Consider the following 27,661-nt stretch of genomic DNA (forward strand, 5'->3'; position numbering starts at 1 on the left):
CGCTCAGAAGAATTCCAAGGGTCGGCCTGAGGAGGTAGCACTAATGTAAGGTGGCAACCCCACTCAGGGGCAGCTGAAGGATCGACCAACAACCTAATCAATTCCCTTCCGCCCAAACAATGGCACAACAATGATAGTATCAGCTGAAGACGAAGATACCAGCAGCATTATGTCTTCAAAATTGGCGTCTAAAAATAGCCAAGGCACAATAACCACTCTACGAAAAAAAAATGGACAAACAACTAAAAGGCTGTCGAACTACACGCCCCGCCGGACAGCATCAACATGGTGACGAAAAACACACTGCCAGAAAACTATGCTAACGACCAGGGCAGGTAACTGGGGCGTTAACGGCCACAAGGCAGAAAATACCGCTAGTGCACTTCACTGATAAGTAGCAACTGATTTAATAGTTAAAGACCATACAGGAAGACAGCTGCAAAAATTTCGCGAACTCCATACATTGCTGCTAGCCGGAACAGCGCAGGAAGCAACAACAGGCAATGAACAAAGAGATGTCACAGCAGTTGAGGTTTCATAACAGGTTCACTGATCACTCAACTTCAGTGTCCAGGTTTGGTGGACAACGAACTTTGTAGCTCTCGCAGCTAGCACCTCACAATCCCACCACACGTCCACACCAACAGTGGTCCCGGCTTGACCGCGCGCCGCAAAGACTTCCTCGCTGCTCTGTCCCAACCGACTGAGTGCCTGCAACACGCAGACAGCATTAAAATAGCTGCTCACTCAAACCACACAAGCTACAATTGGTTCCACGAAACACTTCCACAAACAAATCGAACAATACTAAAACCAGTGACTGTGGAACAACAAGCACGAATCACAAGTCGACACACACGGAGAACCCAGAAGCAGTCGGCGACCAAATACACGTCATCCGATGAAACGACCGACCGAACGACCAAGCAACGTCGTCCCCACTCAAGTAAAGCGTGTCGGCAACGGTCGGGTGAGTCATGGCTGTCCGGACCTCAATGCTGCTCCGTCCCCATTGAAGTCCCAACAGACGATGACCCAGAAATACTAGCGGTCGCTCCAAAGATAGTACGACAGTGCTCTTATCGATAAGTGCTGCTACTGCCACTCACGGACAGGCAAGCCAGCAACTTAGTGACGCCAGTAAATCGAATAAGAAATGGGACGGCAGTACCGCAAAGAGATGATGTCAAGTAATAAATGGCGCAAACATGAACCTCGCACAACTCATAGACATTTGAACGCTTTCACACACAGGGATATACCTGTGAAGTGAATGTGTCCATTTTCAGGCATAGCGTAGCCAAAAAAAGTAGTGCCACATTCTGTTTGTTGACTGTTTACTTTGGGAGCTAATGTTCTAAATAGTGCCTGAGCCGAGGTAAAAATTGCTGTTTTGAAGAGCGCATAGTGTGAAGCAGTCGCCCTCCGTTTCTGGCGGTGGCGCCGCTGTGGCAATCGCAGCTTTGGTGTCTCCCTCTGGTGGGAAAGGGGAAAGGTTGCCTGTTCACGTGCATTTAAGGGGCGCTATGAGCTCGCCAGTCGGTCAGTCTCTCGTCCCCAGCTTGCTAGTCTGTCTCTCGTCCGCATTTGTTAGGCAGTTAGTGTCTGTCGTTCGGATCAATCTTTAAAGCCGGCAAAATGACAGTCTTTCCACTCTGCCAGTAAGAGAACTCAGCGAGTGGTCGCCCGGTCGGAGCTTACTTCCTGCATCTGAGTCTGCGCGTTAGGCCGCCAGTCTGCTCGAGTTTGCTCAGGCAATGGTCACTGGCGGTTGGATCGATCGGTTGGTCGGTCGCGCACTGAGACACAAGATGACTTGTCCGTCTTGAGCGTCGGCGCATGTGAGGTCCCCACGTGAGTCCAGTGGGCCGCGGCGTATAGCGAGGGGTAGTGACTTCGCGGTCGACACGAGAGCAACAGGAGTCAACCCACGACATCAGTCTGGCCGGTGCGAGCTATGACGCCGTGAGACGGGAGATCGGCGCGCCTTCCTGCGTCCGTTGAAGCGGTGGCAGCGGACGGTTCGGGAGAGCGATTTGGAGGGGGGGGGGGGGGGGGGTGCTGTGACAGGTCTTCCCGAGAAATCGCAGTTTATTAGAAGTTAAGTGATTGGTGATATCTTGTTTGATTTACGCTTGTTAAATTCTACTTGTTTTCTTGGTGAGGTCACCAGCCGTTTTGCTTTGGGGTCGTCCCACCATTCTTCTCCGTTTGCCCACCCGCGGGAAGGTGGTTGTTTACAAATTGGGTGGTCCGTTTTTCCCTTGTGGAGTAGGGGTGGGTTAGAGATATCTGCGGTTTGGGTTGTTCGGTAATTTCCCTATCAATCTACCGTACGTTAGTAGCTGCTTCTGTCATGTTTGTCGGATTTGGTGTGTTAACGAATTTATTGCTTGGAGTGTAACGGCCTAATACCTGAAATATGTTTTGATCTTTGGAAACATTGATATTATTGCCTATGATCTTGAGAGGCGGTATCTGTGTACTGTAGAGCATTTTAACTATTGTTTGGCCAACCTTGTAGAATATTATATAAGATTGAATTTCATGGGCTTTTATTTAAATGATCATTTGAGTATATAATGTTGCCACCCTTTCATCGTAACACTTTTCTTAGAAGTTAAAATCAAGTTGCAGGTTAATATTTAGAGAAGTCTGGCGATTTTTAACGTGCAAACTGTTTATTCATGTTCTTCCTCTCTTGTCGCTACAGCTTGATGGCTAAAAATTATTACGATAATTCTGCAACTGAAATCGAAGTCTTCCATACTGTCGCTCAGGCAACATTAAAATTTCTACTGCCACTGTAGCATCATGTGAGAGAATCTCTCTCTCTCTCTTACTCACTTTCATATTCTTGTACATATCAGCATTTACTGAGTGTGATTTTTTCCTGTTGAAGAGCTAGTGACTAGCAGCTCAATCTCTCTCTTACTCACTTTCATATTCTTGTACATATCAGCTTTTGTTGAGTGTGATTTTTTTCCTGTTGACCAGCTAGTGACTGGCAGCTCAATAAATTGTTCTAGCAACATAACATGCTTTGCCTCTCTTTTTAGTGCTAACACATTAACTGATTAGGTGATCTTCTTGTATCTGCATCCCAGGATTTTGTTCGGTATATGTTTCTTTGAGTTTTAATGACTGTTACTGACATAGGTTTGTAAGCGCTTCTACCCATCCTTAATGTCTATTAGTAAGTTTATCATAATAATAGTGATTAAATGAGAGGCCAAATTTAATTACTCCTGTTGTACCGCAAAATAATCTGGGTGAACGTAAAAATTTTAAATTGTTTTCTCAGCAAGCACAGAGTTGAGTCAAGACAGATCTGACTGCAATGTAACGACCAGAATGTAACCATGAAGGAAAGCGAATGTAACAAATAGCGAGACAGACAACTGGCACATTGCCACAGTACACTCAAACAGAGCATAAAGTGCCACTGTAGCATAATGACCGCATCATAGTGTCATTCGGAAAACACCGAAAGATGCCGCAGCAACACTTAAATCACAGGCAAGGACGAATTTCAGCCCACTGACGTGGCAGAAAGCTCCAATAAGTAGCACTGAAAGCCACAGGTGGGACACTTCAGTACAGGGTAAAGGGCTGACAAGCTCACAAAAGGGGCCAAATTCATTCATTGCCACAGATCGATAATACCATCAGCTTGAGCCAACCCGCAGAAATATTGGAAATTCTGAAGCACAAATCCCGTTCGTTTCTATTCAGTTGCCAGCAGGTAGTCATGAGTTCATGTGAGTGTCATGTGAGTTACAGTCAATCCATGTCGAGGCTGTTCCACGACGGGCCGGCCGCGGTGGTCTAGCGGTTCTAGGCGCTCAGTCCGGAACCGCGCGACCGCTACTGTCGCAGATTCGAATCCTGCCTCGGGCATGGATGTGTGTGATGTCCTTAGGTTAGTTAGGTTTAAGTAGTTCTAAGTTCTAGGGGACTGATGACCACAGATGTTAAGTCCCATAGTGCTCAGAGCCATTTTTGTTCCACGACGTGCTCCTGATATTTATCTGGTGACTTCAGCTATGAGGCACCAGCCTGCTTGCTGCACTCCATGCAGCGGGATACCACTGCTGCTTACTACGCTGCCATTGATGTGAAAATCTGAGAGTCTTTGATCAACATCCCACAGGGGTCAATCAAGGATGATCTGCTGGCTGTCAGTCACAACACTCTCCAGGAGAGCTGCGTTTGTGCTGTCCCCCTGGCTGTCAGCACCTACCAGAGTCTTGCCCATCTCTTGCTGGGTGACCAGGACATACTTTGGTATGTCTACTGCCATACCACGCAGAGCTGTTGGTCACTGACTTGCGCGCGAAATCCAGTGTCTTTGAGAGTGCCTTGGTAGAGCGGTGCTACATGCTGCCAATATGCTGCCAGGGCGAAAAATTCCTGCAGACCTCTGGGTCGGCATTCTTCGCGATATCGCCCCTGCTGAAGGTGTGGTTTCTGACCTCCGACGTGCAACACAGACGCCACTGAGCTGGACGAGTCAGCAGCTCCGAGCCGTGTGCGTCACTCTGTTGCCTTTGTTCAACGCCACGGAGAAGCTATTCGCATTCTATGAATCATGAAAATTAATGTATTTACCGCCAACACTATGTTACTGATATCCTAGGGTGTTTCACTGGACCACATTCCCACACACCAAGCTTGGCATCCTGCACCCATACATACCACAGATTTCTGGGTCTACACGCACCTCCAAGTATGAGAGGAAGCTATTGCCTTTGTAATGGTGAGGACCGGAAGCTGGGATGCAAGTGGCCTTTTTACTAACAACAGATGATACTAGCAGGGAAAGATTTAAAAAAAAACTGAAGCTGCAGCTTAGAGACAGCCCAGCAAACAGTGTCATACATAAAAAGTACATACACCATCACCTAATCATACCTAAGCAAATACCAGTCTCTCTCTCTCTCTCTCTCTCTCTCTCTCTCTCTCTCTCTCACACACACACACACACACACACACACACACAGATCACATATATCACAAAATTGCACTCAGTAGTTGCTAATAACATTCGATCTCTGGCTATAACATTCGACATTTGACAACACCAACCAAAACATAGCATCAAAACAAGTGTTCAGTTCCTAGTGCTGTGTGGACTGAAAAACAAAATTGCAAATGGCAACTATAGACGAAGAAGAGCACCAGGAATGGAACAAAACACAACATGTAGAACAACATTCACGGAACCTGTAAGCAACCTCTAAATTATTACTACATCATAGAAAAGCCAACTGCCAGAACTGTTTACATACATCGTCTGTACATACTGTTTACATACATCGTCCCAAAATGTAAACTAAATGTTGTAAACAGAAATATGTACATATTCCTGGCCGCTGAAAAAGCCTTTGCAGACAGAAAAGGCGAAACGCGTATGGCACGAAAACTGTGTTTCATTCAGTTGCAATTAGGCGGTCCTAAAAAAAAGAAAAACTTGTCAATTTACCGTAACATTTCACGCAACTGAGGACGACAGGACTACAAAAGTTAAAAAAGTTTCATATTACTTTCTTTCAGAACTGATTTTTGTCTGTGGAAAGATAGTTTACCGAGAATCGCAGGATTTCAGTGCTGCTTAATGAGGATAAGCCAAAACCCTTACCGTGTAAAAAGGTTATTTGTTGATCTTTTGGATATTATTATTTTTTGAAAATCTGTATTAAAATGCCTTCTGCGTTTCCTGTTATTATTTTGGAATTTTCTTCAGTAATTTAAAAAAATGTTGTCTGTTGATCTTTTATTTTAAAAAATTTTAACTGTCTTACATAATTATCAATAAAGTCTTGTGCGATATTCCTGACAAATAAATTTATCCCTTGCAGTCGGCACCTCATCGCCCCCCTCCTCCCCCTTTCCTTATCAGCGAGTTTCTCAGCATCATGCAGACAGATCATAGAGACATATGCCGTAGGAGCGTTGCTCTGTTGAAAAATGGCATCACGATACTGCTACATCAGAGATAACACATGAGAACCCAGGTTGTCCGTGTTGAGCTCTCAGAGTTCCCCCACACTAGCAGTCGTGGCCTGAAGTTATAAGTGAGGGGTCCCGACACCACGAGGCCAGGACTATCACCGTTGTACCTGTTCAAAACAGTGGAAGAAGGGACCACTCCGCGCGTCGCCGCCATGGTAACTGACGATGGTCATCCATGATAGCGCAGAACCGCTATTCAACGCTGAATACAGTTCGACGTTATTAATTAGCAGTCCATGGTACAATAGTCACGGCACCAGTCCAAATCCAGCCGTTTCTGTTACGGCATTTATGGCAGCCTATGCACTGAACGTTAATTCCGTAGTCCAGCTGCTGCTGGTTCCTGACCAATAGTGAAGAATGACCCAGAATGTTGCAGGCAGTCCATTACTTGTTCTCGGATGCAGGTGCAGCTGTGAAGGAGTTATGGTGTGCTTGGTGCACAGTACGGCAATCCACCCTTGTGGTGGACAGACCAGAACCTTGATGGCGCCACCATCACATCTGAATATCCCACAAGTCTGGACACTGAGCGGATCGACCAGCAGGCGAAATAAAGGACCAAGATGAAACCCTTTAAAACTCCTCCAGTTTCTGACAAGACTCACAAGAGAATACAGCAACTTGATATCCTTCATAGTAATGAATCAACTTCCGACGCTGTTCACGCTCCTTATGTGCGCAACAAGACAGGTAGACTGCGTTTAATCCGAACTATGTAGTGCATTATCAGTGACAATATAATGATTATTTTCGAACATTGTTCCAGGAAAAACAGCGATCTTATAACTTATTTCAGTACACACAGTCGTGATCGCATTTAAGCTGTTTATTTTTATATTATATTATAGATGACGGGTTGCGATCTTCTAATAGATCATATTCAGATCTTACATTTCTTGATGACCTTACCAACCGTTGGCGTGGAGCAGGTCCGTCTGTGTAGGCGTGAAGAACGCAGCTCTCCACGCCTACGCAGGCGGACCTGCTCCACGCCAACGTTTGCTACGGTCATCAAGAAATGCAAGATCTGAATATGATATATTAAAAGATCGCAACTGCTCATCTAATAACAAAAATAAGGAACACAAATGCGATCGCGATGTGTGTATTGATATAAGTGAAAAGGTTATGATCTACCTTCCGGCTGGATACAATTAAAGTGCAGCTACTCACGGAGATCCAGTGTGGGCTGTAATGACCGTATAGCAGCGAAACCTGGTAGACATTCTAATGCGGTAAAGCGGAACCGATTTACGCTGGAAAAAATTAGTTCCAGTTTTGGCCACCAGGTGCGAATCTGACGCAGTGAACGCAAGAAAGACACACAGAAATTTTTCCATATGTAATGGATTACAAATGGGACACGGGCAGAAAGAGCCAAACAAGTAAGAAAGGTATAACGTTCATGTTATTATTAACCGCCACTACCACAGTTTGTTCAATATGACCACCGGAGACGTGAACTAGATGCTATAGAGCAGCAGATTTGCTTCTGGCGGCGAAAATTGGAACTAATTTTGTTCCAGAATAAATGAGCTCCGCATTAATGCATTAAATTATCTACCTCGTTTCGCTGCCAAACGATGGTTGCAGCCCACATTGGATCTCTGTTGAGTACCTGAACTTTATTTACAACCGAGCGAGGTGGCGCAGTGGTTAGCACACTGGACTCGCATTCGGGAGGACGACGGTTCAATCCCGTCTCCGGCCATCCTGATTTAGGTTTTCCGTGATTTCCCTAAATCGCTTCAGGCAAATGCCGGGATGGATCCTTTGAAACGGCACGGCCGATTACCTTCCCCATCCTTCCCTAACCCGAGCTTGCGCTCCGTCTCTAATGACCTCGTTGTCGACGGGACGATAAACACTAAATCTCCTCCTCCTCCTCCTTTATTTACATCCACCCGGTAGCTATGAGTGGAGTACACTATATGTCAGTTTGACGTCTGATCCATACCGCCACCGTGGTGTTCCACTTTTACTGGCCAGCAGTGTAATTAATCAGTTCCGGGGGCTGTCGTCGCGGCTAAAAGGATGGCGGAACGCTTCTACAGAGAAAGGAGGGCAGTCATTTGTCTCGTCTCGTGCCGGTGGAGACATAGTTTCCGGTACGGAACGCGCCCTTTGAAGAGCCAGTTTCGCTGCCCTGTGAATGGCCGCTGCGCCTCGACAGAGGACTGCCCCGTTCCTGGCGACCAGTTCAAAGGTTGTGACGATGGGAGAGGAGAGCAGCGCGCGGGACGGCGACCCTGCGGCAGGCGGCAGGCAGCGGCTGGGCCCAGATTTCCCAGGGGCGGACCCTCATTCGCTAATGGCGTCCCCGGCCCCGGCCTCACACAGAATATTAAGCTCGACCGCGCTCGCCCCGTCCCGTGCCCCAGTCTGCAGTCTGGCAGGCCCACGCAGGAAGCTGTTGCCCGGCCACACAGCTTACGACGATGACTTCCGATACTCGCTGCGCCCATCTCCAAGAACTCCCCCCCCCCTTCCTCCCTCTCTCTCTCTCTCGCTGTGCGCGTGTGTCTGGTGGAGGTGGTGGGGGGGGGAGGCTTGTGCGCGGAGGAGAGGGCTTCGGAATGGGGCTGTGTGTGTGTGTGTGTGTGTGTGTGTGTGTGTGTGTGCGGCAAAAGAGAGAGAGAGAGAGAGAGAGAGGAAAGAGGGTTGAGGGCTTGCTACATAAAGCGAAACTGGTGTAGAAGAACAGCAGTGAGGTTGAAGCATAACAGAAAAAGAAGTCTTGTGCGAATGAAACGCAGGCAAACGGACTGTCTGTAAGAGGTGGTCGTCAGGGACAGCCTCCCGGCAAAATCTTCATGTAGTACTGTATAAACAAAAGTCGTGTATAAAGTTGTTACCAAATATCTCCAAAAGTTTTTGACCAAGTTTCTTCAAATTTTTTAACAATATTCTGATAAACATTTGGACAGACATGGGCCATATACAGGGTGTTAAAAAAACTATCCACAATTTCATCGGAAGATACTACGCATCAAAACAAGTCAAAAATGTCGTATGAGCATGGGTCCTACAAAGCATACGTTCCAAATTGTCCAAATGGCTCTAAGAACTATGGGACTTAACATCTGAGGTCATTAGTCCCCTAGACTTAGGACTACTTAAACCGAACTAAGCTAAGGACATCACACACATCCATGGCCGAGGCAGGATTCGAAACTGCGACCGCAGCGCGGTTCCGGACTGAAGCGCCTAGAACCGCTCGGTCAAAGCAGCCGACACATACGTTCCGACATATGACATACGAACACTTGTCCATAGGAGGTGCTCTGTGTGATGTCGGCCATGGCAATGAATTACTTGTTCTACTGCGGACGACTATAATAAATTAACGTTAACTGCAAAGCCCTGCATGGAATACTGCGAGGTAGGAAGGCATCACGAACATGTGGTTGCGGATATGAGCATTAGCGCTTCATGTCATACTGGGTCAACAGCGTGCTGGATGGGATACTGCCATGCAGTGTTTATGTAAACATTACCTGGCTCATTGGTCTGCAGAGATTGTTCCGCCTACGTTGTGTGATTGTAATATAGTCTTGTTCCATCCGTTAACGTTCGTGTACATTTCTCCTAACTGCGTACCATGCTGTTTGGTCTACCTACAGATCACGTTTAAAGTACATGTTTTTGCGATGTTGTAGTGTAGTACGACATGTTTTCTCTCTTGCGGATACTCTGACACAACCTAGCAATGGAGACCTTTTATTCCTGGAGGGAAATGGCAGAGATGGTTTACCGCTATGATTTAGCAGGTGGAGTTAATGAGTGCCCGTAACCTGTACAATCAACGATTTCCAGCACTCAGGCTACCATCTGTTAAGCTGTTCAGCCGATTGTTCCAGCGTCTCGGGGAAACAGGTCCTGTAGCACACAACAAATTACTGTAGACAGTAGAAGGGCTAGTTCAGTTCGCACGCCTGAAATCGAGGGGTGTTTTCTAGATGGAGTAGACGACAATCCTGGACCCAGTGCGCGACCAATAGCAGCAAGTGATGGTTTTAGTAATCCTCTGTTCTGGGCGATACTTCACGAACAATTGTTGTATTCGTAACATGCTAAGGCGTCCATGCCCTTAGGGCACAAGATTATCCCGCCAGAGTGCAGGTCTGCCAATGGTTTTTGCAGCACTACGGTGCAGATCCACAATTTGCGTCCAAGTTTTTGTTTACTGATCAGGCAGTGGTTACACGAGATGGCATTGTAAAATTCCTTAATCAGCATGTGTGAGCCGATGAAAATCCTCATGCGGTTCAAGAAACAAGGCATCAGGATCGATTGTTAATCAATATATGAGTAGACATTCTTTTACATGCTATCACAGAGATAAACTATGGCTTGCTATCACTGCCTCATGAATAATGCACTGCCTATCTTCCTGGAGGATGTGCCATGTCAGAACAGACTACAGATTTGGTTCATGCAGGATGGCGCACTAGCACATTTCCTCTGCATTGTGTGTCGGCACCTGACGAGGACATTTGAAAACTGGCGAAATGGCTTGGCAGGTCCCATACCTAGGCCTGCTTGTTCCGCAGAGTTTTGATTATGCGGACACACGAAGCAATTGGTCTACGTCACTCCAGCAAACGATATGCAGACGATACACAATAGTGTCTTCCGTGCAACCAGGGCGAATTCAAAGTATGCATGAGTCCTTACACCAAAGAGCACAGGCATGCATTGACGTAAATGGATAACATGTGGCGGCCGAGGTGGCCGAGCGGTTCTAGGCGCTACAGTTTGGAGCCGCGCGACCGTTACGGTCGCAGGTTCGAATCCTGCCTCGGGCATGGATGTGTGTGATGTCCTTAGGTTAGTTAGGTACTGTTGACCTCAGAAGTTAAGTCCCATAGTGCTCAGAGCCATTTGAATCATTTGATAACATGTGGGGCACCTCCTCTGAGCAAGTAGTCAGATGTCAGAACGTATGCTTTGCAGGACTCATTGTTATAAGACATTATTTTCTTGTTTTGATGCATTCAATCGTCCCCTGAAATATTGGTCAACTTATTTTAACACTCTGTATACAATAAGAAAAAAATCACATCAAAAAATAATTAATGTACAGTAATCAATAAGATCAGGCAACGGCCTTGCCGCAGTGGATACAACGGTTGCCGTCAGATCACCAAAGTTAAGCGCTGTTGGGCGTGACCGGCACTTGGATGGATCACTATCCCGGCCGTCATGCGCTGTTGCCATTTTTCGGGGTGCACTCGGCCTCGTGATGCCAATTGAGGAGCTTTTTAACCTAATAGTAGCGGCTCCGGTCACAGAAAACCATCATAACGACCGGGAGAGCGGTGTGCTGACCACACTCCCATCCTATCCGCATCATGAGCTTAGGATGACACGGCGGTTGGATGGTACCGATGGGCCACTTGTGGCCTGAAGACGGAGTGCTGCTGTTTAATCAATAAGATCACAGGTTAAACCAAATGTGAGATAAGCCTTTGCAAACGTGAACTGCCGGTACATTAATAGCCGGTCTAACCGTCATAATATTGAATGCAAGCGTGCAAACGCGCATTCATTGTGTTATAGCAGCGCTGGGTCTCAGTTTGTAACTTGGAATTCCATTCCTGTTACATTTGGTCGGCCAGTACAAGGACAGTTAATGCTGTTTGTGGATGCCGCTGAAGTTGTCGTCCGATTATGTCCCACATGTACTTGATTGGAGACAGATAAGGTGGTCTAGCTCCACTCTGTGGAGCATGTTGGATTGCAACAGCGGTATGTAGAGGAGCGTTATCCTGTTGGAAAACACCCCCTGGGATGCTGTTCATGATAGGCAGAACGACAAGTCGAATCACCAGACTGACGTACAAATTTCCAGCCAGAGTGCGTGGGATAACCATGAGAGGGCTCCTGTAGTCATGCGAAATCACACTTCAGATCATAACTCCAGGTGTAGGTCATTGTGTCTATCACGCAGACAGGCTGTGTGCAAGCCCTCAACTGCCCTCTTCCCAACCATCACACAGCCATCACTGACACCGAGGGAGAACCAGCAATCATCAGAAAACACAAGAGACCTCCACCCTGCTCTCCAATGAGCTCTTTCACATCACTGAAATCGCAAGTGGAGTTGGTTTGGGGTCAGTGGAATGCAGGCTACAGGTCGTATGGCTAGGAGCTATCCTTGAAGTAACCGATCTGTAACAGTTCGCTGTACCATTGTGGTGCAAACTGCTGCTCAGATTGCGGCTTCAGATTCTGTACGAAGCGCCAGAGCCATAAGCCGAAGGCTGGCCGGGATGGCCGAGCGGTTCTAGGCGCTACAGTCTGGAACCGCGCGACCGCTAGGGTCGCAGGTTCGAATCCTGCCTCGGGCATGGATGTGTGTGATGTCCTTAGGTTAGTTAGGTTTAACTAGTTCTAAGTTCTAGGGGACTGATGACCTCAGAAGTTAAGTCCCATAGTGCTCCGAGCCATTTGAACCATAAGCCGAACACGATAGTTTTCCCTCCCGGTAGTGCCATGCGACCGTCCGGAGTCCGGCCTTCTTGTGACGTAGATATTATTCACTACCGCTGTCAGCGATCTTGTACAGTGACTACATTCTTGCTGAGTCCTTCTGAAATATCTCAGAAGGAACATCCAGCTTCTTGTAGCCCTGGTACACGACATAGTTCAGACACAATGAGGTGTTAATAATGGAGTCTCTGTCGCCTTGAAGGTGTCCTTGACTAACACCAACTCACCACGTCCAGTCTCAGAGGTAACTAAAGCTTACGACCGTTACAGCGTGTATTTAAAGCAACCCCGATTTGCATCCTCATAGTGGCGCTTCTAGCAACACGCTTACGCAAGTGGTGTGAAAGTTTGAATAGACATTATCTTTCAGATGTATAAACACGCCTACCAACTTCCGTTTATGTCGGACAATTCCTTGTTGGTGTTGTGATATTTTCCCGTCAGTATATTTCTTTAATTTACATGGTTTATAACAGGGAAAAGTCGCTAGCAAAAATCTGTAAACATTGTTGAACAACTTACTTCGAGAGGAAATGGACATAGAGAAAGGTGCGAGACTGACCGAGAGAGAGGGACGCGGCAGTGGTGAGACGTAGGAAAGATGAACAAATACACAAAGAGAAGAAGGAGGAGATGATGAATAGAGAGAAGCGGAAGAGGAGGTGGACTAAGGGAGGAAGCGGAGATTAGGCCATATATCCGATTCCGATACATACTCAGCAATTCCGAAGCATTGACGGATTCGCTAGTAGCATATCAACAGAGTATGACACATCACACATCGTTCAGCGGTCTAAATTTTCAAGTTATTATTTTATTGAGCTACAAGTTTCCGTGATATGTTACGCCATCTTCAGGCCCCCTGACCGACGTGCAGGAAGAATCCAACCTCGGATGTTTGAAGCGATCGGTGTATCAAAGATCTACAGATAGCAGTCTTTGAGTGCTGGCCCCTATTTAGAGCGGAACCGAATTTGGGACCTCCCTACACGTCCGTTAGGCGGTCTGAATATGGCGTAATATATCGCCGAAACTGGTAGCCCAATAAAATAATAATCTCGAAATTTAGACGGCTGAAAGGTGTTTGATTTGACATTCTGTACTGAACAGCCGAGGCCCCGCAACCATCTCTGAAAAGATGGGCATACAGAGATTATAAATAGAGAATGTTATTTTATCCATGCTGGATCTTGTTGAACTCTCTGGCTGTTTCTTAATTAAGGACTATTGTTTGAAAACTCTGCAAGTGACAAATACTTCTAATAAACCTTATTTTACTGCCTTTGCTAGTTGCGTGCCATCGTGCCCATCTTCATATGGTTACAGTTGTTTCAGTACAGTACTAGCAATCTGCCCCAGCTCGGCTTAAGTAGCGTCATGTGTCTACGGCCGGATGACTTGACCGCCGTAGCGGAAATAAATTATATACTCAAACCTTCAGCGTGAATCAGTCTGTCTATTGGTCTAAACTCTATCAAAACACCTACAGTAGAGCCTGAGATTAGTCTGTACGTACAGAGAGAACAACGCGGCAGGGGACTTTAATATACTATTGTGTATAAAAATATCAATTGGATTCGTCAGCAGAATGTCGTCCGTGCATGTACTGCAGAAGAATATTTCAGTAGTTCGATGATAACTGGGTTCACAGGCTTCGTGAAATTTTTAAATGAAATTATTGCGCTTTAGGCAGTTAAAACATTTTTAGACACGTTTTCTTCAAGCATTGTGGGTGGTTGTAACCCACTCAGTAATATAAAGCTGTGACTTGCCGTGTAAGAGCTGTTGCATGTGGTGGTGTGAAATTATTTGCTGTTTCATATGCCATATACATTAGAAAGCTGGTAAAATAATGGTATTAATAGTTAAGTTTAAATTCCATGTAGCAGGCATGGTAACTGCATCACAAAAGCTACATGAAACTTAAATATTTATATCATTATTTCACCAGCTTTCTAGCGTGTATGGTTATGGAACAGTACATAAATTCACAGCATCACTTACAATTACACTTAAACAGCATGTCATAGTGTTATATTTTTGAGTGTATTACAACAGTGCACAATGCTTGAAAATGACCACGTGTCGAAAGAGCAATCGCTGTAACAATGTTTGAATGAAATCATTCCGCCTAGGTTCGAGTACTTCTTCGCGCATGGGTGTGTGTGTGTGCGTGTGTGTGTTGTTCTTAGCAGAAGTAGTGTGTAAGTCTAGGAACCCATAACCTCGGCTGGCCGGGGTGGCCGAGCGGTTCTAGGCACTACAGTCTGGAAACGCGCGACCGCTACGGTCGCAGGTTCGAATCCTGTCTCGGGCATGGATGTGTGTGATGTCCTTAGGTTAGTTAGGTTTAAATAGTTCCAAGTTCTCGGGGACTGATGACCTCAGAAGTTAAGTCCCAATAGTTCTCAGAGCCATTTGAACCAAGCCGATAACCTCAGCAGTCTGGTCCTTAGGAATTAACACACATTTGAACATTTTTGAGAAATTAGTCGCATTTCTACATGACAGTAACGCTAACTCTACTTATGAAAGGAAAAACACAAGGGACTGATGTAATATTGTATAATATTTACTATTTTACAAACCAGTTTTCGGCTGTTGCGCCATTGTCAGGCACGAGGATAAGTATTTATCTGTGTTGACGATGGCGTAACCGCTGAAACGTTGTTCGTAAAATAATAAATGTTTGAGACTATAACACCAGTGTTGTGTGTTTTTTCATTCGTAATGTATAAAATATTCAACACACCAACAATCAATTAATGCTAACTAGCGTTCTCCTGTAAGTTTAATCAACATTGCAGATACTCATAGCAGCAACTTTACTCATCAATAATATACTTTCCTTAACTATTTAACGAACTGGAAAAAGCGTTAAACAATGTAAAATGGTGCAAGATATTCGAAATTCAGAGAAAAATAGGGGTAATCTATAGGGAGAGACGGGTCGTATAAAATATGCACAACAGCCAAGAGGAAATAATAAGAGTCGACGACCAGGAACGAAGTGCTCCTATTAAAAAGAGTGTAAGACAGGGATGTAGTCTTTCACCCCTTCTGTTCTATCTGTACATCGAGGAAGCAATGATGGAAATAAAATAAGGGTTCAGGAGTGGAATTAAAATTCAGGGTGAAAGGGTATCAATGATAAGTTCGCTGATGACATTGCTATCTTGAGTGAAAGTGAAGATCTGCTGAACGGAATGGACAGACTAATGAGTACAGAGTGTGGATTGAGAGTAAATCAAAGAAAGACGAAGGTAATGGGAAGTAGTAGAAATGAGAGCAGCGAGAAACTTAGTATCGATGGTCACGAAGTAGATGAAGTTAAAGAATTCTGATACCTAGGCAGCAAAATAACGAGTGACGGACGGAGCAAGGAGGACATCAAAAGCAGACTAGGAATGGCAGAAACGGCATTCCTGGCCAAGAGAAGTCTACTAATATCAAACATCGGCCTTATTTTGAGGAAGAAATTTGTGAGAATGTACGTCTGGAGTACAGCATTGTATGGTAGTAAACATGGACTGTGGGAAAACCGGAACAGAAGAGAATCGAAGCTTTTGATATGTGGTGCTACAGACGTATGTTGGAAATTAGGTGGACTGATAAGATAAGGAATGAGGTTTTGCGCAGTATCGGAGAGCAAAGGAACATGTGGAAAACACTGATAAGGAGAAGGGACAGGATGATAGAACATTCGTTAAGACATGAGGGAATTACTTCCATGGTACTAGAGGGAGCTGTAGAAGGGAAAAACTGTAGAGGAGGACAGAGACTGGAATACATCTAGCAAATAATAGTGGACGGACGTTGCGAGTGCTACTCTGAGATGAAGAGGTTAGCACTGGAGAGGAATTCATGGCGGGTCGCATCAAACCAGTCAGAAGACTGATGACCCAAAAAAATAAAAAGCTGACTGCTGAGAGAAGCACCTAAATCAACACGCCTTCAATGAGGTATACAGCACTGAAATTGGTGAATAGCTGTGAGCATGTAGTGTGGTCCGAAGAGTCGTGATTTTGCATCGAGAGGACTGACGGTCCAATGAGGCATTTAAACCGCAGTGTGTCGAGGGTGTAGTTTAGGCCGGAAGTAGTTCTGCGATCAATTGAAACTTTGTGGTTCCAGAGACCTTTTTCAGATTTCAGATATCTATGACGTATACATCCAGACCGAAGCAAGGAATGAAAAATTGTACCGAGGCTTAGATTCGAACCTGTATCTTACCGTCACTAGGCAGATGCACTAACCACTACACCACCCTGGCAGAGCGGCTTTGCACGAGTGCGCGGACTACCCTAGCACGTCTTCTTCAGTCCAAATTCCCATTCACACCTCCCGCACATGCGTCATTATTATGACCCTGTTTTATGTCCCATAAATGTTTGATGGGATTCAAGTCTAGCTATCTGGGTGGCCATATCATTCGCTCGAATTATTCTGAATGTTCTTCAAAGTAACCGTGAAAAACCCTGGCCCGGTAACATGGTACATTCTCATACTTAAAAAAATCCAACTTTTTTGGCAACATGAAGTCCACGAATGTCTGCAAATGTTCACCAAGTAGCCGAACATAACCATTTCGAGTCAATGATCGTCTCAGTTTGACCAGAAGACCTAGTCCAGTCCACGTAAACACTGCTCATCAACTTGTACAGTTCCTTGCTGACAACATGGGTTCAAATGGCTCTGAGCACTATGGGACTTAACTTCTGAGGTCGTCAGTCCCCTAGAACTTAGAACTACTTAAAGCTAACTAACCTAAGGACATCACAAATATCCATGCCCGAGGCAGGATTCGAACCTGCGACCGTAGCGGTCGCGCGGTTCCAGACTGTAGCGCCTAGAACCGCTCGGCCACTCCGGCCGGCAACAACATGCGCCCCTGGCATTGTCTGGCTAGCGCCACACTCGAAATCTACCATCAGTTCAAATGGCTGGCTCTGAGCACTATGGGACTTAACATCTGTGGTCATCAGTCCCCTAGAACTTAGAACTACTTAAACCTAACTAACCTAAGGACATCACACACATCCATGCCCGAGGCAGGATTCGAACCTGCGACCGTAGCAGTCGCGCGGTTCCGGACTGAGCGCCTAGAACCGCTAGACCACCGCGGCCGGCCTACCATAAGTTCTTACCAACTGAAACCAGGACTCATCTGACGCGTTCCATGAGCTTCTCCTCAATTTTGTCCTACAGAACTAGACGTGTAAAATTAAAAAAAATCTGACGAGGCAAAGGTTTTCCAGTAGTCTAGGGTCCAACTGATACGTCACAAGCCCAGGAGAGGCGCTGCAGCCGCTATTGTGCTGTTAGCAAAGGCACTCGCGTCTTTCGTCTGCTGCCATAGCCCGAATTTCACCACACTGTCCTAACAGATAAGTTCGGCGTACGTCCCACATTGATTTTTGCGGTAACTTCAAGTAGTGTTGTCTGTCTGTCAGCATTGGTAACTCTACGCAAACGCCGCTGCTCTCGGTCATTAAGTAAAGTCCGTCGGACGCTGCGTTGTCCATGGTGAGAGGTAATGGCTGAAATTTGGTTTTCCTGGCACACTCTTGACACTGTGCATCTCAGAATATTGAATTCTCTAACGATTACAGAAATGTAATATCCCATGCGGCAGCTCCAACTACTATTCCACGTTAAAAGTGCGTTAATTGCCGTCGTGTGGCCATAACCACGTCGGAAACCTTTCCACATGGTTAGCTCCGCCAATGCACTGCCCTTTCATGTCTTGTGTACGCGATACTACCGCCGCCTGTATATGTCCGTATCAGTATCCCATGACCCGTCACCTAGGTGTATGAACCAAGAGCTCGGATGTTGAGCAGCCGACGAACTAACAAAGGAAAAGGAAACATTGTTTCGAATTCAGCTGGACCTTCTGGAACTAAGAAAACAAAAGGTTGAAATGATAAACAAAATAACATTTTCAATGATTACGACTGAACTTGTGGCACATATGGAGGCCAATATTGAACGAATGAAAGAGAAAAAAATGGAACGAAATGGATGCAATGCTTTCCTGCCTCTGTCCCTAATGTGAACGCTGCCGAAGCGTATCTACATTGCGACTTATTTATAGGTGTGATCTACGCCTTTTCACCAATTAGTAAGATGATATTGTTTGGACAGAAGTAAATACTCTTTTAAAATGTGCTATAAAATTAATGTTATACAGTTCTTTTTCTTTAATTAATATTAATGTTGAACTTGAACAATTTACTTGGTATAGAAACTGTCGGAACTATACTTATTTTTATGAAGGTTGTTCTATTGTAGATGTGCAATTTTTGCTAACCTTCTCGGATCAACATCTTCTTTTTGATTGTGTCCAAAAAAAATTCATCGTATTTCAAACTTCTACATCTAAATCTACATCTACGTCTACATGGTTACTCTGCAATTCACACTTAAGTGCTTGGAAGAGGGTTTATCGAACCATTTTCATACTACTTCTCTACCATTCTACTCTCGAATGGCGCGTGGGAAAAAGGAACACCTAAATCTTGACGTTCGAGCTCTGATTTCTCTTATTTTATTATGATGATCATTTCTCCCTACGTAGGTGGGTGACAACAAAATATTTTCGCATTCGGAAGAGAAAATTGGCGATTGAAATTTCGTACTCGTAAATAGATCTCGCCGCAAAGAAAACCGCCTTTGTTTCAGTGACTGCCACCCCAACTCGCGTATCATATCAGAGACCCTCTTACCCCTATTGCGCGATAATACGAAACGAGCTGCCCTTCTTTGCACTTTTTCGATGTCCTCCGTCAATCCTACCTGGTAAGGATCCCATAGCGCGCAGCAATATTTCAGCAAAGGGCGGACAAGTGTAATTGTCGCATCTTCTAAGTGTTCTGACAACAAAGCGCAGTCTTTGTTTCGCCTTCCCCACGATATTATCTATGTGGTCTTTCCAATTTAAGTTGCTCGTAATTGTAATTCCTAGGTATTCAGTTGAATTGACAGCCCTTAGATTTGTGCGATTTATGGTATACCCAAAATTTATCGGATTTCTTTTAGTACCCATGTGGATGACCTCGCACTTTTCTTTGTTTAGTGCTAATTGACACTTTTCGCACCATACAGAAATTCTCTCTAGATCATTTTGTAATTGGAATTGATCGTCTGATGATTTTACTAGACGGTACACTACAGCGTCATCTGCAAACAGTCTAAGGTGGCTGCTCAGATTATCATCTAGATCATTTATGTAAATGAGAAACAGCACAGAGCCTTTGACACTACCTTGCAGAACGCCAGATATCACTTCTGTTCTACTCGATGATTTACCGTCTATCGCTACGAACTGTGACCTCTCTGAGAGGAAATCACGAATCCAGTCACACAACTGAGACGATACTCCATATTGACGCAATTTGATTAATAGTCGCTTGTGAGGAACGGTATCAAAAGCCTTCTGGAAATCTAGGAATATGGAATCGATCTGAAATCCCTTGTCGGCAGCACTCATTACTTCATCGGAATAAAGAGCTAGCTGTGTTGCACAAGAACGACATTTTCTGAATCCGTGTTGGTTATGTATCAATAAGTCATTTTCTTCAAGGTGATTCATAATGTTCGAGTACAGTATACGCTCCGAAATCCTACTGCAAATTGAGGTCAGTGATATGGGTCTGTAATTTAATGGGTTATTCCTATTTCCCTTCTAGAATATTGGTGTGACCTGTGCTACTTTCCAGTCTTTAGGAACAGACCTTTCGTCAATTGAGCGGTTGTATATGATTGTTAAGAAAGGCGCTATTGTGTCTACATACTCTTATGTTAATGTATAAGCAAATTAAAAATAAATATCACCAAATTAGCTACCTTTATCACCAAGTTAGGTATCATTATTGTGTTTTAATTTGAATATACGCTACTTTACGAAAACGAATTCTAATGCTATGAAAATACTACTATTGTATTGACCCATATAAATTTAAGTCGCATAAACGTTTTCCGCAGGACTGTGTGGCCAATCAGTTAATTATTTATAGACTTACTGATACTACCGTTGCATGAGGTACTTTTACCCTACTTCACATTTCCCTCCTGCTGCCTCCGTAGCGAGCCAAGGAGAGGGCCAGTTGCCGTAATCTTGCTGCTTGCTGTAACGACCTAGCACAGCATTTCGCCTGACTTACTAAGCCAGCAGGAGTATTCGGTCAATGACCAATGATATTATGATAACCTAGACACTTCGGTGGCGTTGCGACAAGTGGTCTACATGACATTTACGGCATCCAATCAGCGACAAGCCCGCCCTGGCGTGTACAAACACTGGCCACTTAGCCAGGCTGAGGCACTGAATAGGCAAGTCATCGAGTCGGCGTCCGCTGTAGTGTAGCCTTCTGCTGCAAGACCGCCACCGCTCAACCGCAGTCCTGACAGCACCGCATGCTTAGTGATCCAGCCATAACAACGAATGGACGAGCGTCGAACTGAGCTCCACCAGACACAAGACCAGCGGCAGTGAACTTTACTCCTACATCTACATACATACTCCGCAATCCACCATACGGTGCGTGGCGGAGGGTACCTCGTACCACAACTAGCATCTTCTCTCCCTGTTCCACTCCGAAACAGAACGAGGGGAAAATGACTGCCTATATGCCTCTGTACGAGCCCTAATCTCTCTTATCTTATCTTATTTCCACGAAATATAAGTTGGCGGCAGTAAAATTGTACTGCAGTCACCCTCAGATGCTGGTTCTCTAAATTTCCTCAGTAGCGATTCACGAAAAGAACTCCTCCTTTCCTCCAGAGACTCCCACCCGAGTTCCTGAAGTAATTTCGTAACACTCACGTGATGATCAAACCTACCAGTAACAAATCCAGCAGCCCACCTCTGAATTGCTTCTATGTCCTCCCTCAATCCGACCTGATAGGGATCCCAAACGCTCGAGCAGTACTCAAGAATAGGTCGTGTTAGTGTTTTATAAGCTGTCTCCTTTACAGATAAACCACATCTTCCCAAAATTCTACCAATGAACCGAAGACGACTATCCGCCTTCCCCACAACTGTCATTACATGCTTGTCCCAATTCATATCGCTCTGCAATGTTACGCCCAAATATTTAATCGACGTGACTGTGTCAAGTGCTACACTACTAATGGAGTATTCAAACGTTACGAGATTCTTTTTCCCTATTCATCTGCATTAATTTACATTTATCTATATTTAGAGTTAGCTGCCATTCTTTACACCAATCACAAATCCTGTCCAAGTCATCTTGTATCCTCCTACAGTCACCCAACGACGACACCTTCCCGTACACCACAGCATCATCAGCAAACAACCGACAATGCTATCCACCCTATCCAAAAGATCATTTATGGAGATAGAAAACAACAGCGGACCTACCACACTTCCCTGGGAACTCCAGATGATACCTTCACCTCCGATGAACACTCACCATCGAGGACTACGTACTGGGTTCTATTACTGAAGAAGCCTTCGAGCCATTCACATATTTGGGAACCAATTCCATATGCATACTTAGTCCACTAGCCTGCTACATCTGTGGCCTAGCCAGAACTATCAAAAAAAATGGTTCAAATGGCTCTAAGCACTATGGTACTTAACATCTGAAGTCATCAGTCCCCTAGACTTAGAACTACGTAAACCTAACTAAGCTAAGGACATCACACACATCCATGCCCGAGGCAGGATTCGAACCTGCGACCGTAGCAGCCGCGTGGTTCAAGACTGAAGCGCCTAGAACCGCTCGGCCACAGCGGCCGGCCCCAGGACTATCCACCTCGCCAGCAGCTGACCCGCACAGCGCGGCCTCCCAGGAATGCTACCCTCACAAAGTCGCCTCAGCGTCGAGCCGAGTTGGGCACAGTGACTGCTGGCTACGTCTGATCCACACATCATACACAGTAGCCCGCGAGTTGGATGCCCACCGCAAACATGACATGGGTACGAGACTACTGTAATAAACTATTGGGAAATCAATTGTAAGAGGTCCATGATTAAGGAATTTGTTGCTAGCGCACTCGAGCAGATGTAGTTTCGATGGATTGCTCACGTGCTGCCTGCGATATGTAAGCTACAAGAGAATCTCAGACCAGAGAGCAGTGTTGTCAGCAGTAGGAACTGTGTCGCAGTAGGAGTAAGTAAGAGCGAGCAGTCTGGTGTATCGTGTTGGCTGGGCCGGTCGTGTTCAGCGATAGCAGAGCCTGAGCGTTGTATTATAAGGTAAAAGCAGCCTCGCGTATTGTAGATTGTTATATCAAGTCCCGTGTAAATGCTTTTAAAAAGAAATCTCTTAATAATAATCTTTCTTATAAAAAATTAACTCTTGACAAACATTCGTCTCAATTTAACGAATTTACTAATTTCTCCAATCCATGGTCATCCCGATTATTGTAAAGAAAAATCAGTTGTTTCTTTTACACATGACAAATCTATCGGCCAGCATTGCACTGGGCTGTGCCAGAAAAATTTCTTATACGAGCAGATATATATGCGTTATCGGGCGACCTGATTGAGGTAAGAATTTTCAATTTATTCAGAATAAATTTTCAGGGCCATGACGCAGCACTGCTGAAGTCCAAAATTTGCCAGTTTAAATTCAGTCAGTTATTGAAAGGTTGTAAGTGAGCCACAATTCTATTGAGAGATTAGTCATATTTTTATTATTGGTAGGTTACGGAATTTATCTGTTGGTAGGTTACGCTGAATGTGAATGCTATAATTATATTTTTTGCTGTTGGGAGGTTATTATAAATATTTTTTATCTGTGGAGAGGTTACACTAAATGTAAATACCATATACATATTTTTGTTGTGGGGAGGTTACTCTAAATGTGACTGCCATACTTATTTTATTTCACTGTTGGGAGGTTACACTCACTGTTGGTAGGTTAAGGATTCAACTGCTTTCAAGCTGCCCGCCACTACTGCCGCCCAGCTACCTCCACCAGAGAACCACGGCACACCTATACCTCCCTGCTCTCAGTTCGCATGGCCAGACTGCACGAACCCTCTGAACAAATTCAGCCTTCTGAACATAGCTTTTGTTCCCAGTTCCATCGTCTTTTCGTGCTGAGATATAAACACAACCGCTCGGCCTCGTTGTGCAGATGAGAGCGTGGGCTACTCGACGCGCGCCCAGTACGAGTCCAACCTGGAGTGGCTGCGGCGCGCGGAGGAGCACCGGCTGGTGGTGGGGTCGCAGGCGCGCATCCTGTACGCCGACCGAGAGGCCCGCCGCCGCATCGCCGCCGCACTCAATGACGCAGTCCGCACCGGCGCCGTCAAGGTGGGTGAAGCTGCTGGCGCTCTGAACCACCTGGAGGCCTCAGACTGCGGCTCACACAGATCGTAGGGGCAGCAGGTCAAGCTACATTCACACCCATTCTTTGCAAACCACTGTGAAGTGCATGGCAGAGGGTACTTACCGTTGACCGGCTTGTTAGGGCTTACTCGTAAACCGTATATGTATAACGCCCGGAAAAATAATTGCTTAAACACCTCTCTGCACTTTGTACACTACTGGCCATTAAAACTGTTACACCAAGAAGAAATGCAGATGATAAACGGGTATTCATTGGACAAATATATTATACTAGAACTGACATGTGATTACATTTTCACGCAATTTGGGTGCATAGATCCTGAGAAATCAGTACCCAGAACAACCACCTCTGGCCGTAATAAATGCCTTGATACGCCTGGGCATTGATTCAAACAGAGCTGGGATGGCGTGTACAGGTACAGCTGCCCATGAAGCCTCAACACGTTACCACAGTTCATCAAGAGTAGTGACTGGCGTATTGTGACAAACCAGTTGCTCGGCCACCATTGAACAGACGTTTTCAATTGGTGAGAGATCTGGACAATGTGCTGGCCAGGGCAGCAGTCGAACATTTTCTGTATCCAGAAAGGCCCGTACAGGACCCGCAACATGCGGTCGTGCATTATCCTGCTGAAATGTAGGGTTTCGCAGGGATCGAATGAACTGGTCGTAACACATCTGAAATACAACGTCCACTGTTCAAAGTGCCGTCAGTGCGAACAAGAGGTGACCGAAACGTGTGACCAATGGCACCCCATACCATCACGCCGCATGATACGCCAGTATGGAGATGACGAATAAACGCTTCCAATGTGCGTTTACCGCGATGTTGCCAAACACGGATGCGACCATCATGATGCTGTAAATAGAACCTGGATTCATCCGAAAAAATGACGTTTTGCCATTCGTGCACCCAGGTTCGTCGTTGAGTATACCATCGCATGCGGTCCTGTCTGTGATGCAGCGTCAAGGGTAACCGCAGCCATAGTCTCCGAGCTAATAGTCCCTGCTGCTGCGAAAGTCGTCGAACTGTTCGTGATGATGGTTGTTGTCATCCAAACGTCCCCATCTGTTGACTCAGGAATCGGGACGTGGCTGCACGATCCGTTACAGCCATACGGATAGGATGCCTGTCATCTCGACTGGTAGTGATACGAGGCCGTTGCGATCCAGAACGGCGTTCCGTATTACCCTCCTGAACCCACCGATTCCATATTCTGCTAACAGTCATTGGATCTCGATCAACGCGAGCAGCAATGTCGCGATACGGTAAACCGCAATCGCGATAGGCCAAAATCCGACCTTTTTCAAAGTCGGAAACGTGATGGTACGCATTTCTCCTCCTTACACGAGGCATCACAACAACGTTTCACAAGGCAACGCCGATCAACTGCTGCTTGTGTATGAGAAATCGGTTGGAAACTTTCCTAATGTCAGCACATTGTGAATGCTCTGAAAAGCTAATCATTTGCATATCACAGCATCTTCTTCCTGTCGGTTAAATTTCGCGTCTGTAGCTCGTCATTTTAATGGCCAGTAGTGTAATTACTCTTATCTTATCCTCGCCATCCCTACGGAAGCGATACGTGCAGCCTTGTAGAACATTTACATCTCCATCTACGAGGGTCGTTCAATAAGTAATGCCCCACATTTTTTAAAAATGTCCATTTATATAGATAGACAAACGTCCTTGTTGGTGAAACTGCCTGGCAGATTAAAACTGTGTGCCGGACCGAGACTCGAACTTGGGACCTTTGCCTTTCGCGGGCATGTGCTCTACCATCTGAGCTACCCAAGCACGACTCACGCCCCGTCCTCACAGTTTTACTTCCACCAGTACCTCGTCTCCTACTTTCCAAACTTCGCAGAAGCTCTCCTGCGAACCTTGCAAAAAAAATGGCTCTGAGCACTATAGGACTTACCATCTGAGGTCATCAGTCCCCTAGAACTTAGAACTACTAAAACCTAACTAACCTAAGGACAGCACACACATCCATGTCCGAGGCAGGATTCGAACTTGCGACCGTAGCGGTCGCGCGGTTCCAGACTGAAGCGCCTAGAACCGCTCGGCCACTCCGGCCGACGAACCTTGCAGAACTAGCACTCCTAAAGAAGAAAGGATATTGTGGAGACTGGCGGAAGTAAAGCTGTGAGGACGGGGCGTGAGTCGTGCTTGGGTTGCTCAGATGGTAGAGCACTTGCCCGCGAAAGGCAAAAGCCCCTAGTTCCAGTCTCGGTCCGGAACACAGTTTTAATCTGCCAGGAAGTTTCATATCAGCGCACAGTCTGCTGCAGAGTGAAAATCTCATTCTGGTCCTTGTTGGTGCTTCACATTTCATATTTGTTCTGTATGCCGGTGAAGTTTCGAACCGTTCTGGCAGATGGCGGAGCCGTAGTACAGCGGGAAAATGGCGTCTACATACGACGTTACAAGCAGCGTGCTGCCATTGAATTCTTGTGTGCAGAATATGGCGATGCTGCAGTTGATAGGAATACAGTTGGGCGGTGGGTAAAGAAAGTTACAGCCTCAGGAATTGCAGAAACAGAGCTCCATTATCAGCCAGGCTCGGGACGTCCCCATCCAGCCTACAGTCCAGAGCTGGTACCCTCGGACTTTCATCTCTTTGGGCCGCTTAAAGATTCTCTACGGGGAATACACTTTGAAGATGACGAGAGTGTCAGTCATGAATACATGCCCTTCCACAACGTTGACCTACGGTTATAAAACGTGATGGAGATTATGTAGAAAAATAGACAAGACATGTTGATGTATATTGTCACCAAATTCTGACTTTTAACAATAAATATGTTCTGAGAAAAAAAATGCGGGGCATTACTTATTGAACGACACTTGTACATCTACATGAGTACTTTGCAGTTCACACGTAAGTGCTCGGCAGTGGGTTCATCGAACCGCCTTCAGACTATTTCTCTACCGCTCAATTGTCTAACAGCGGATGGAAAAAATGAACATTTAAATCTTTCCCTATAAGCTCAGATTTCTCTTATTTTATGACGATGATCATTTCTGCCAACGTAAGGCAGCGTCAATAAAATGTTTTCGCATTCAGAGGATTGAGTTGGTGATTGGGATTTCTTGAAAAGACCTCGCCGCAAAGTAAAACGTGAAAAACTCGCTTATCATATTCGTGACACGCTCTTCCCTATTTCGCGATAATACAAAAGAGGCTGTCCGTCTTTGAAATTTTTTGATATCCTCCGTCAATCCTATCTGTAAAGGATCCAGCACCGCATAGCGATACTCAAGCAGGACTGACAAGCGTAGTGTAAGCATCTTTAGTAGATCTGTTGCATCTTCTAACTGTTTTGTCAATAAAGCAAGTTTCGTACCCACAACATTATCTGTATAATCTTCCAATTTAAGTTTTTCGGAACGGTAATTCCTAGGCATTTAGATAAATAGACAGCCTTTAGATTTGTGTGATTTATCATGTAACGGATCCTTTTAGTACTCATCTGGAGACCTCACACTTTTCATTATTTGGGGTAATATGCTGGTTTTCGCAACATACAGATATCTTGCCTAATTCATTTTCTAGTTGGTTTTTGTGTTCTGATGATTTCACTAGGCAGTAAATGATAGCATCAACTAAAAACAATCTAAGATGGCTCTCATATTATCTTTTAAGCCGTTTATATAGATTACGACCAGCAGTAGGCCTGTAACGCTTCCTTGGGGGAAGCCAGATATAATTTCTGTTCTACACGATGACTTTCCAACTAATACTACGTAAAGTGGCCTTCTGTAGTCTTTAGAAACCAAAGGAAGACAAATACGGTGTTATTTTTTAGTTAGCGTCG

General features: G+C 45.4%; 1 protein-coding gene across 1 annotated transcript in view; it reads left to right on the plus strand.

The window, feature by feature from the left end:
- The window catches only part of LOC126263333 (urocanate hydratase-like), a 380,705-nt gene that overhangs the window by 237,276 nt on the left and 115,768 nt on the right, over positions 1-27,661 (plus strand). The window contains exon 11 of the mRNA XM_049960422.1: positions 23,625-23,803. Within this exon, the coding sequence (XP_049816379.1) occupies positions 23,625-23,803 (179 nt within the window). The remainder of the gene's footprint in view (positions 1-23,624; positions 23,804-27,661) is intronic.

Source organism: Schistocerca nitens, chromosome 6, assembly GCF_023898315.1.
Source record: "Schistocerca nitens isolate TAMUIC-IGC-003100 chromosome 6, iqSchNite1.1, whole genome shotgun sequence".
Classification (NCBI taxonomy): domain Eukaryota; kingdom Metazoa; phylum Arthropoda; class Insecta; order Orthoptera; family Acrididae; genus Schistocerca; species Schistocerca nitens.